The sequence below is a fragment of the Lucilia sericata genome, unplaced genomic scaffold, assembly GCF_015586225.1.
Source record: "Lucilia sericata isolate MDLA Ls3-8-SP2 unplaced genomic scaffold, ASM1558622v1 Contig000027F_arrow, whole genome shotgun sequence".
NCBI classification, from domain to species: Eukaryota; Metazoa; Arthropoda; class Insecta; order Diptera; family Calliphoridae; genus Lucilia; species Lucilia sericata.
In genome coordinates, this window is record NW_023994065.1 from 485,106 (window position 1) to 497,335 (window position 12,230).

The 12,230-nt window shown below is 29.9% G+C and overlaps 1 protein-coding gene across 1 annotated transcript in view; it reads right to left on the reverse strand.

Annotated features, from left to right (window-relative positions):
- The window catches only part of LOC119610224 (protein ABHD11), a 42,782-nt gene extending 42,058 nt beyond the window's left edge, over window positions 1-724 (reverse strand). Inside the window, exon 1 of the mRNA XM_037965356.1 lies at window positions 429-724. Within this exon, the coding sequence (XP_037821284.1) occupies window positions 429-641 (213 nt within the window). The 5' untranslated portion in view covers window positions 642-724. The remainder of the gene's footprint in view (window positions 1-428) is intronic.
- Between the last annotated feature and the right edge of the window lie 11,506 nt (window positions 725-12,230).

The window sequence follows — 12,230 nt, forward strand, 5'->3', positions numbered from 1 at the left end:
TAACAAATTAAGTAGTTTAATCGAAAATGATTTTGCTTAAGGATAGACAAAATCAGTATTTTACTATCAAAAGTACTCATTTTGCCCGATTTTCACCCATTTTACCCCATTTTTGCCCCCTTCTAGTCCAAGTTCTGAAAAAATATATAGCCTATAACACTCTCCAAGTATAGATCTAACTATGTTCCAAATTTGAAGAAAATCAGTCCAGCCGTTTAGGCGTGATTGACGAACAAACAAACGAACAGACTTACAAAGAGATTTATAATATATATTAGGATTAGGATGTATAGTACTACTTAATAATTTGTATTTATAGTAGTCTTTGTAGTTAAATAATTTGTATATTTAATTTTTTATTTTCATGTTCAGTCTGTTCAATAAATTTATCACAATAATATTTACATAAGGTGAAGCAGTAATTCTACCTTTCTATTCGTCTTTGATTCTAAAGAACGGCTAACTGCTCTCCAGTTTTGTTTTGATCCAAAAAGTCCATGCATTATCATTAAGGGCGGTTTTGAATTATCTGTATGTTCGCTTTCAAATATATTACATGATATTTTAACTGGAATTGCATTATGCGAATATGAACGAATAAATTTATAACCATGGGCGATTTTAGCTATATTTAAAAACATCTTTCGATATTTTTACACCAATCCGTATTACACACAGATCTGAGCCCTGCGCCGACAAATATTAACGGCGGCGGCGACTGACACTAAATATGTCGGCGGCGGCTTAAAATCGACTGTAAGCCGGCTAAGTTTTCAACTACGTTTAGTTTTTAATTTTTCAACGATTTTAAATAAAAACGGAATCCGAGAGATCAGAAAGTAGGATTTTGGAAGCAAATATATTGTTTATAACAACAAAACAGAGCAAACTCAAAAGTTGCATGAGAAATTATGCAGGGTTGAATAAAAAATTCTTAAAAATTAAAAACAAATCCTTTCTCCAAGTTTTACTAGGATCTGCCGATATTTAACCCTATCTTCCATATAAAACATCTTGCAGAAAATCAGTTTCTAAAAAATTTTGCATTAAGAAAAGGATCAATAACGTAAAAACAAAGATATTTTATTTGTTTATTTACTAGCTATACCTAGTGTGCTGTGCTACCCTAAAAGCAATATAAATAAGAAGCCTACTTAACAATTTTGATGATTCTAACTACAATGGTTTTCCAGATATACAATTTGTTACATATGGGAGATTCCACGCAAATTATTGCAATTTCGCCAATTATTCCGAACGTTAATTAAGATTTTAATTTAATATTATTAATTGAATATTCTTCAGGCTCGAGTTCGAGTCCCACTTGGGGATAAGTTATTTTCCAAATTGTAATGATATTTTTAATTATAAGAATACTGAAAATTTAATTTTTCGGACACAACAGCAGAATGGAATGCATTTTCGGGCCCGCTACGGCTCCTCATCATCAATCTTCTTGTGCCATATGCTATGTCACTTGTAAACATCATCTATTTAACTCACAAGTTTTGAAGAAATGGAATATGGGAATTGTAACAAAGTCCTTATTCCAATTTCATTCTACTTTATTGAGTTAGATCGAAGTTTACGAGCTTTTTTCAGTGTTGTATTCTTATCTATCATTACTCTTTGTCGCTGCTTTAGCCAACTGTCAGTTAGCAATTAAGCAACACTTTTTGTTTTTGTATGTTTTGTTTATTTCTGTTGATCCTATTCAGTCGTGAATCAACAGCAGTGCATTAAACATGTACATATATCCACTGTGCCCAGTGTGTTTATATATTAAGATTATTGATTTCTTCGAACTGTGATATTAATATTATTAATTGAATATTCTTCAGGCTCGAGTTCGAGTCCCACTTGGGGATAAGTTATTTTCCAAATTGTAATGATATTTTTAATTATAATTATATATTATATTAAAGTTGTTCGTGCAAAATTTAAAGAATTTAGTTATATTAGTTTCCCAGATAAACGAATTTTTGTATTTAATTCATATGGGAGGTTCCGCTCCCCTCATTGGTAGTCCCCCAGTTTATTACCCAAAATGTTTACATGGATGTTAAAGTTCTTCCAGAACAACATCATTTAAAGGGATCACAAAGAGATTGAAAAATATTCCAAAAGTTTCACTTTGAAAACATTATTAGAATGTATGGAAACTCGCAACTCTAAAGGAAGACTATTCCTATTTTAGTGGACGTAAGCGAGATAAATTTTCGTTCAATTAGGATACTGCGTGTTTAATTTTATGTTTATATATTCAATATTTTAGAAAATTCAAAAAGTACCAGTTAAAGAACGAAAAATTACCAGTTTAAATTTTCATTCACTCAAGTCCCTGATTGCTTAGTTTTATGTTTTTAGGTTCATTATAAAAGAAAATCCAAATAGTACAAGTTGAAGAACGAAAAAAGTACCAAAAAGTCCCGTTTTATATGTTCTCACTTACTCCATGTTCAATATTATAGAAAATTCAAAAAATACCTTTTGAAGAACGAAAAAGTACCAAAAAGTTCCCTTTTATATGTTATTACTTAATCCGGGCTGTACATTCCTAAATTCATGTTTCTAGGTTCAATATTATAAAAAATTCAAAAAGTACCAGTCGAAGAACGAAAAATAGAAAACTCAAAAAGTACCTTTTGAAGAACGAAAAAGTACCAAAAAGTCCACTTTTATAGATTCTCAAGTACTTAATTACATGTTTCTAAGTTCTAAGTCAAAAAAGTACCAGTTGCAACATCGTATTGGGAGCCCGTTATTATGTATTACATGTATAAGTTAATAATAATAATAATTATAGTTTAGGAGATATGAGGTTACCGAATTTACCCGTTTTTACCATTTTTAACCCCCTAATCATTCGAATTTCCAAAAATCCCGTCTAAGTGGATCTATTTGGTGGAGGACCAACCTCTTGTCTAAATTTCAGCTCTTTAGCTAAAACCGTTTAGGCTCTACGATGATGAATCAGTCAGTCAGTCAGTAACGTTAGAATTTTATATATGTATTATGTATATAGATCTCGTGCATTGAATTATACTGTAAAAACATTGTAATGTTCGACTTGAATTCAAGTTTCGTTTTCACTGGAGAATGCTATTGAATTAAAGTGTATTTCAACACTTGAAATTTGAATGTTTGACTGGAATTAAACTTGTTTTAAACTTTAATTCTAGCAAGAATGCTTATTTGGTATAGTGTGACAACTATAAGGGACCTAAAGTCGACATAAAGCCCACAATGGTTAGTACCAATATTTGGCCAAACAACATCTACATACCTAGCCAGGTTATATCCTCTAGGTCCGTGAAGACATTCTCTACAAAGCTATAAATTTGTATAAAAGGCGGCTTAACAATTGTTTCTTGTAAATATTCGGCCACCATAGTGTTTGGAGACAACAAGAGCTTCACTGAAAGGCACACCAGACAGACATCGCGCTCTATTATGGGTGTATGGTAGTGATTCTGCTGAGATCAATGGTATAATAATAAGTATGTATCCCAAGGATACCCCCTGAATACGGCAATCAGCTTCCGTCCATTGCCTCTAGGTGATAATATACCATGTCACCACTAGCCGACCGACCACCACCCGCCTAGGTGACTAGGGAGGTATATATGTGGGCATTCTTCCAGGAGACCATCATGATGCCTCCTCTTTCTTGAAAAGAAAGACGTTCTTTATAGACAAATAAATAATTAATTAACACCATTACTTACATTTTTTAATCTTCTAGATCTCACAAATATGCCAAATATAGATTTCGATAAACACTTTTGGGTATTAAACGAAAACAAACCCCGCCTTAAAAAAATTTCATCATAATTATTAACAATTTAACTAAATTTAACCCAACACTTGCTGTTTCTTTGTACAATGACCCTCGGTATAGTAGTATAGCATACAATCTTATTAATTTCAATTTTTAGTAAAAAATTATTTTTTTATTTAAAGAATATCATTTCTGTCATTTTAGATTTTCGCACACACACAACAACAGATTTTTTGTGGCAAATAAAAAATGCAGAAAACAGCTTGGCGCGAAAAATTCTAGCAGAATTTCTTTTCGCAGTCTGCAGAATTGACATCAACTGCACTTCCCATTTAAAATACACATGTTCGATATCCTAGCGAGGAATGGAAAATGAGATTTTGTTTCAGTATCAAAAAATATTTCAGAGGGTACTTTTTTGGATCTTAGAGTACTAAAATATTTTTTTTTTTGCTGAAAGTTGTTAATTTCTTAAATACACCTTCACATATTTAGACATTTTTAAATAATCAACAGCAGAAGTAGAAAAGGTATTATATATACCGTAGGGTGATCGATTATTCGACATTTTCCAAAAACCGGTTTTCGAGTAGTTCGAATAGTTGACATTTGAAAAAAACCGGTTGATATTTTTCAAATTCAGAGAAAACGGTTTTTTATTATAAATACATCTAGTTTAATTTGAAAAAAAAAATATGACCCGAACTGATTTTTTAAAATAAACATTATTTTTTTAATGTAAAAAATTGGGAAGAATCATAATCCTAGTTTATTCTAAAGTCCCTGTTTAGTAAATTTTCATAGGCATTCCAACACTGCTATAATATTTCAGCGACAAATTAATTATTGTAACTGTAATATAATCTTAAGATTGATAAAATTTTATCCAACAGTTATTCCAATCAATTTTACAAATAAATTTTTCTAATTAATTAGGAAAATCAAGAAAGTTTAACAAAAGGCGCTTTAGAAAAATATACTCTAGTTTCTTGACTCGAATATTTCAAAATTTAGACAGGCTGTATTATTATTTATTTCAAAATTTAATGGAAGTAATCTTTGAATACAAAGCAAATAAAAGTATTCGAAATCGGCTTTTAAAAAGTTAAAAACCGGGTTATTCGATATTCGAAAAAATCAACATTTAGAAAAAACCGACACATGTAAATCAGAAAAAACGGTTTTAAGACCGATTGAAAAGCAGAATCGATCACCCTAATATACATATATTGATATAATGAATCTTTGTCCGTCCCTCAATGTTAACCTTTTAGATATAATTTGATGAACTTCAATGTCCATGGTATCATATAGCTACCATAAAAATATTACCCCGATATTGTACTTCGTAAATATGTATATTAAAATCAGTCATGATACAATTTGTTATATTTTAATAAATCCTGTCTTAAAGAAATTCAGGCCACATTTGGCCCTATTCAAGGATGAATTTAGAAATTCAACTTATTTATTTATTATACGCTAACAATTGAGCTACAAATATTAGTAACGATAGTTTATTGTCAATAAATCTCTTATATAATTAGGATGGCCTGGTTCTCAACTAAAATTAAAGTTTAATTGATTATAAGATAGCGTTTCTCAAAATTTTTGTCCTGGGGTCAATATTTGGCGAGCTGGATCAAAGGATAAAAAGGTCCTTTTTTGAGGTTTTTATGATTTTTTCATATTTCTTCCAAAGGAAAGATATAAAATTTTAGTATCATTAGAAAGGTTCTTGGGAGACGCTTTCAATGGCATACCAGAAATTTTTGTGTAACAGTAAAAGTAATCTAAATTTCCTAATTTTTCGTAAAAGTTCAGGATTTTTTACATTTTAACATATATGATTTTAATATAATTGATTGAAATTAATACACAATAATCCTCAATAAAATCTACGAAACGCTTTTTTCCGAATTTCAAAATTCAATCTAGATCAAATTTTATTAAAATTTATCGAAGCCTATGTACGCTACCAAAACATTGCGAAATAATGTAAACAATAACATAGAAATCTTTATTTACAAAGCAAGCGTAACAAACAAGTAGATATTTAGGATAAATTGTGTTACTATGTTAGTTAAACTGAAAAATTTTATTGATAATAGAATGAAACCATAAAGTGTTATATACCATTGTAAAGATAATGAACGCATATGCTGATGTACATATTAAGTATGTTAGATAAATATAGCTAACAGAATACCTGGGACAAAATAGAGTTTAAAATATTAAGATAAAATACAAAACATAAAGAATTTCGAAAAACAGAAAAAAACATTTCGGTGAAATTTAGGTGAGGTGAGGTTTATAATATAATAATTTCAATTCATTACATTATATATTTCTATGTAAAAATATGAAAAATTTTTCCGAAATATTACGACATTTGTAATCATTTTGGTGTTGTATACAAATTTGTGTATGTCATTGAAATCGTCTCCCAAGGACCTTTCATATGATACTAAATTTTCATATGGTTTATTTGTCAAAAATGTGAAAAAAATAAAAACACTAAAAAGGACCTTTTTACCCTTTGATCCAGCTCACCAAATATTGACGTCAGGACAAAAATGTTGAGAAATGGTATCCTAGAATGAACTAAATTTTCATTTTCGGTGGGAACATCAGCAATTTCCATTTTGGGGCCACCCTAATATACATATATGTTATTAAATTAAAATTCGATGTACATAGGTGTTCATTTGTTAAAAAATCAATAGTCATATCAAATTCTACACATGAGAGCATACATAAGACCATCCATGACATGAAACAATAAATTGCTTTAAAGTCCAAATAATTTTCAACAAAAATTTCCTTATTATCCATGGTTGAATTCTTAATTTCAAAACATATCGTTTTATATTAGATAGACATTGAGTCCTCCGAGCTTTTATCATTTGGAAATAATTAGTTTTAAAGTGAAATATTTTTTCAAAATTGAAATTTTTGGTAATTTTTAATATTCATATAATGTCAATCAAGATAAAAATTCGAAATGAGCTGCATTGGTTATTTGCAAAACATACTTCTAAAAAGTGGCTTTTAAAACTAGATTTCAAAACATTCTTAGAATTTCAAATTTGAACTTTTAAAGATACTTTGACCCCCACTTTCTCATTGTCTGATTATGTTTTATCATAACGATAAATTGACATTTTACATACCAAAATTATTTTAACCGGCAGTATATCCACCTGTTAAACGATAACCGGAGGTTGAGATATTGGCCCTGAGAGTATCAAATAAGACTCGGGAGTAGGGTTCTATAGTTGAAACGAAAAGTCGACTTTTCGACTTTTTTCATTTAGTTAAAAGTCGATTTTTCGACTTTTTGCATTTTATGAAAAGTTGATTTTTCGACTTTCGACTTTTTTCATTTAAATAAAAGTCGACTTTTAGACTTTTCGACTATAAGTATTTTATAAATAGTCGACTTTTCGACTTTTTCCGACTTTTTTCGACTTTTCGACTTTTTTCACAGACGATAGTCGAGTTATCGACTTTTTTGGAACAAAATAGTCGACTTCGACTTTTCGACTTTTTCGACAAAAAGTCGATTGTTCGATTATTCGAAAGTCGATTTATAGAACCCTACTCGGGAGTATCACGGTACTTTTGAACATCAAATAGTATCAAAAAAGTACCATCGTACCAAATTTGCCATCCCTGATCCTAGCATTTTACGGTATGACATACCAGCAATGTAAAAAGGTGTAGCTCCGTTGACACTGAACACTAAGAAGTGAAACCCTGCCATTTTTTTACAACAATAACGTTACGCTCTTCTCACAGACGAGTTCTGTGTAACTCCAACACATATGTAAGAATCTTAGGGCCAATCTTTAGGTGAAAGATTAGCGATTAAATTAAAATTAATCCTCGAAAGATGTTTTTGAGTACTCAATTAGTTAATTTTGTTTGCAAGTTTAAGCGCCCAAATGTGTAAACAGCTGATGCAAAAAAAAATAATAAAATTTTTATAAATATAAACATTAAAATGTTCTATTTATTGATTAGTATAAATTATGGACACTTCAAAATACATTTTTTTGTTTTTAATTTAAGTTTTCATTAATTTTCATATTAAATTTACAATTGTCTTCTTCTTTTTTATAAAATATGCATTGTTTTGATAACAAATAGTGACATTTTCTGTTGTTTTGTATGGCAACACTGCGAAGTTTAATCTTGTACTCAAAAACATCAAAGGGGATTAACATAAGATTCAATTTATTTTTAGATTAACTAATCTGATTATTAATTGGCATTTGATTACCATCTCAAAAACCCGCTCTTACTCTCTCTCCAAACTTTGTCGCGAAAATTCGAGGCTTATATCACTTGAATATATTTTTCATCACTTAACGTTATATTTTATTATTTTTTGCACACTTTAAATATATTTAATATCCCGAAAAGATTTAATTTTTTACAAACGAAAAATATTTTTTTTATTTTTTTGACATTTAATTTTTGTTGTTGAAATTAAAACTGAAAAAAAACAATGTTGTAAATTTTCGTATAGTACAAGACAAAAATATTTAAAATAATTTATTTATTATTTCAATATTGCAAATTAAAAAGCAAAGATACATTCATATATAATGTTTATAGATTAATTATGTTGCAAAATATTTAAAGAAATCTTTTAAAATATAAATTTAAATGTAATCATTTTTTTCAATACTTTTAAATCACAATTTTCTTAGAGTTAGGTGCCGACTGACAGTAGACTTAGGTACTTTTTGACAGCGTTTCACTTCTTAGTGGGGTTCTATAGTTGTAACGACAAGTCGACTTTTCGACCTTTTTCATTTAGTTAAAAATCGACTTTTTTGAAAAGTCGATTTTTCGACTTTTTCATTTAATTAAAAGTCGATTTTTCGACTATAAGTATTTTATAAATAGTCGACTTTTCGAATTTTTTCGACTTTTTCCGACTTTTAGATTTTTTCGACTTTTTGACTATTTTCGACTTCTTTCGACTATTTTTTGACTTTTTTCGAGTTTTTCCGACTATTTTAGAGTTTTTGACTTTTTTTCCACTTTTTTTAAGATTTTTGACTTGTTTCTACAATTTTCAAGTTTTCGACTTTTTCGACTTTCTTCTACTTTTTTCAACTTTATTCGACTTATCGCCTTTTTTGACTTATCGACTTTCAGACTTTTCTACTTTTCGACTTTTATTAACAAAGTCGACTTTTCGACTTTTTTCACAGACCATAGTCGAGTTATCGACTTTTTTGGAACAAAATAGTTGACTTCGACTTTTCGACTTTTTTCGACAAAAAGTCGATTGTTCGATTATTCGAAAGTCGATTTATAGATACCCGTTAATAAAACAACCTTTTGATAAAACATCAAACCCTAACAGCTGTTTTTGATTGTTGTGTGGTGAGTTTCTGTAAAAACGTAAAGAAATGAAACAAAAACAAATTACTGGACATATTTATTTTGTGCTAAGAAAAATTTATGTATTTTTATAATGTTTTATATCCAGTGCAAGTGTTCTTGGTGTACACCATCTACCCCAATAATAATTCCGGTTTCTTTAGAATCAAACCTTTTTAAAAACGCCATATATAATGTGCAATTCATTCTATATTCCATGACTGGTTGATAGAGTCACGGAATCCATCGGAGATCAACCTAAAAAAATGAAAAAGGGGTGGCTTTAACTTCTTGTTCCGTTCATATGGGGCAAGATTCGAGCCTCATCGTGTCAGTTCGCCAGATACCTCTTTTGTGTATATTGCAGGGTCCTGGTACCCAACACAGCCTTATTGTTAACGGTCTCATAATAACACTTATTATAACACTTATCGGTCCACAGTTGACCCTACCTAAAATCTCAAACAGATTATGCCATCCGATTTCTACACTTCCAACTTAAAGTTCTATATATGTTTTTATCTTGCACAAGATCGTCCGATAGACGTTATATATAATTTTCTATATACTACCATAGTAACATTTTTTGTGAAAAAAAAGTTTGTTGTTGTAGTACACCCCCTAGAACGATGAAATCCGGAAAAAATTTATGCCATCCGATTTCTACACTTCCAACTTAAAGTTCTATATAGGTTTTTATCGTGCACAAGATCGTCCGATAGCAGTTATATATCATTTTATATATACGGCCATAGTAACATTTTTTGTAAAAAAAAGTTTGTTGTTGTAGTACACACCCTAGAACGATGAAATCCGGAAAAAAAATTTATGTCATCCGATTTCTACACTTCCAACTTAAAGTTCTATATAGGTTTTTATCGTGCACAAGATCGTCCGATAGCAGTTATATATCAATTTATATATAATTCCATAATAACATTTTTTGTAAAAAAAAAGTTTGTTGTTGTAGTACACACCCTAGAACGATGAAATCCGGAAAAAAAGTGTATGTCATCCGATTTCTACACTTCCAACTTAAAGTTCTATATAGGTTTTTATCGTGCACAAGATCGTCCGATAGCAGTTATATATCATTTTATATATACGGCCATAGTAACATTTTTTGTAAAAAAAAGTTTGTTGTTGTAGTACACACCCTAGAACGATGAAATCCGGAAAAAAATGTATGCCATCCGATTTCTACACTTTCAACTTAAAGTTCTATATAGGTTTATAGGTAAAGTTCGACTTTTCGACTTTTTTCACAGACCATAGTCGAGTTATCGACTTTTTTGGAACAAAATAGTTGACTTCGACGCACATAAAGAAAACAACCCGACGAAAAATAAAACAAACCGCAACAGCTGTTTTATCAAAATAAACATTTTTTTTGGTGTGGTGAGTTTTTTTTTGTTTACAAATATGTGTTTGTGCACGTGGAAAAGACGCAAAAACTCGTTTTCAATATTTACATTTTCAATATGTGTTTATGCACGTGGAAAAGATTCAAAAAAATTGATTTTCATGATTTACTTTAAAAAAATTATTTTTGATCAAAAAAATATGTATATAAATGTGGAAAGGAACAAATCTGATAAAATATAAATATATTTGGGATTATATCGTCACAGAATGCCTTTAATAAAAAACATTCAAAAAATGTTACTATGGTCATATATAGAAAATTATATATAACTGCTATCGGACGATCTTGTGCACGATAAAAACCTATATAGAACTTTAAGTTGGAAGTGTAGAAATCGGATGACATATATTTTTTTCCGGATTTCATCGTTCTAGGGTGTGTACTACAACAACAAACTTTTTTTTACAAAAAATGTTACTATAGCCGTATATATAAAATGATATATAACTGCTATCGGACGATCTTGGGCACGATAAAAACCTATATAGAACTTTAAGTTGGAAGTGTAGAAATCGGATGGCATACATTTTTTTCCGGATTTCATCGTTCTAGGGTGTGTACTACAACAACAAACTTTTTTTTTACAAAAAATGTTACTATAGCCGTATATATAAAATGATATATAACTGCTATCGGACGATCTTGTGCACGATAAAAACCTATATAGAACTTTAAGTTGGAAGTGTAGAAATCGGATGGCATACATTTTTTTCCGGATTTCATCGTTCTAGGGTGTGTACTACAACAACAAACTTTTTTTTTTACAAAAAATGTTATTATGGCAGTATATATAAAATGATATATAAGTGCTATCGGACGATCTTGTGCACGATAAAAACCTATATAGAACTTTAAGTTGGAAGTGTAGAAATCGGATGGCATACATTTTTTTCCAGATTTCATCGTTCTAGGGTGTGTACTACAACAACAAACTTTTTTTTTACAAAAAATGTTACTATAGCCGTATATATAAAATGATATATAAGTGCTATCGGACGATCTTGTGCACGATAAAAACCTATATAGAACTTTAAGTTGGAAGTGTAGAAATCGGATGGCATACATTTTTTTCCGGATTTCATCGTTCTAGGGTGTGTACTACAACAACAAACTTTTTTTTTACAAAAAATGTTACTATAGCCGTATATATAAAATGATATATAAGTGCTATCGGACGATCTTGTGCACGATAAAAACCTATATAGAACTTTAAGTTGAAAGTGTAGAAATCGGATGGCATACATTTTTTTCCGGATTTCATCGTTCTAGGGTGTGTACTACAACAACAAACTTTTTTTTACAAAAATGTTACTATGGCCGTATATATAAAATGATATATAAATGCTATCGGACGATCTTGTGCACGATAAAAACCTATATAGAACTTTAAGTTGGAAGTGTAGAAATCGGATGACATACATTTTTTTCTGGATTTCATCGTTCTAGGGTGTGTACTACAACAACAAACTTTTTTTTTACAAAAAATGTTATTATGGAAGTATATATAAATTGATATATAAGTGCTATCGGACGATCTTGTGCACGATAAAAACCTATATAGAACTTTAAGTTGGAAGTGTAGAAATCGGATGGCATACATTTTTTTCCGGATTTCATCGTTCT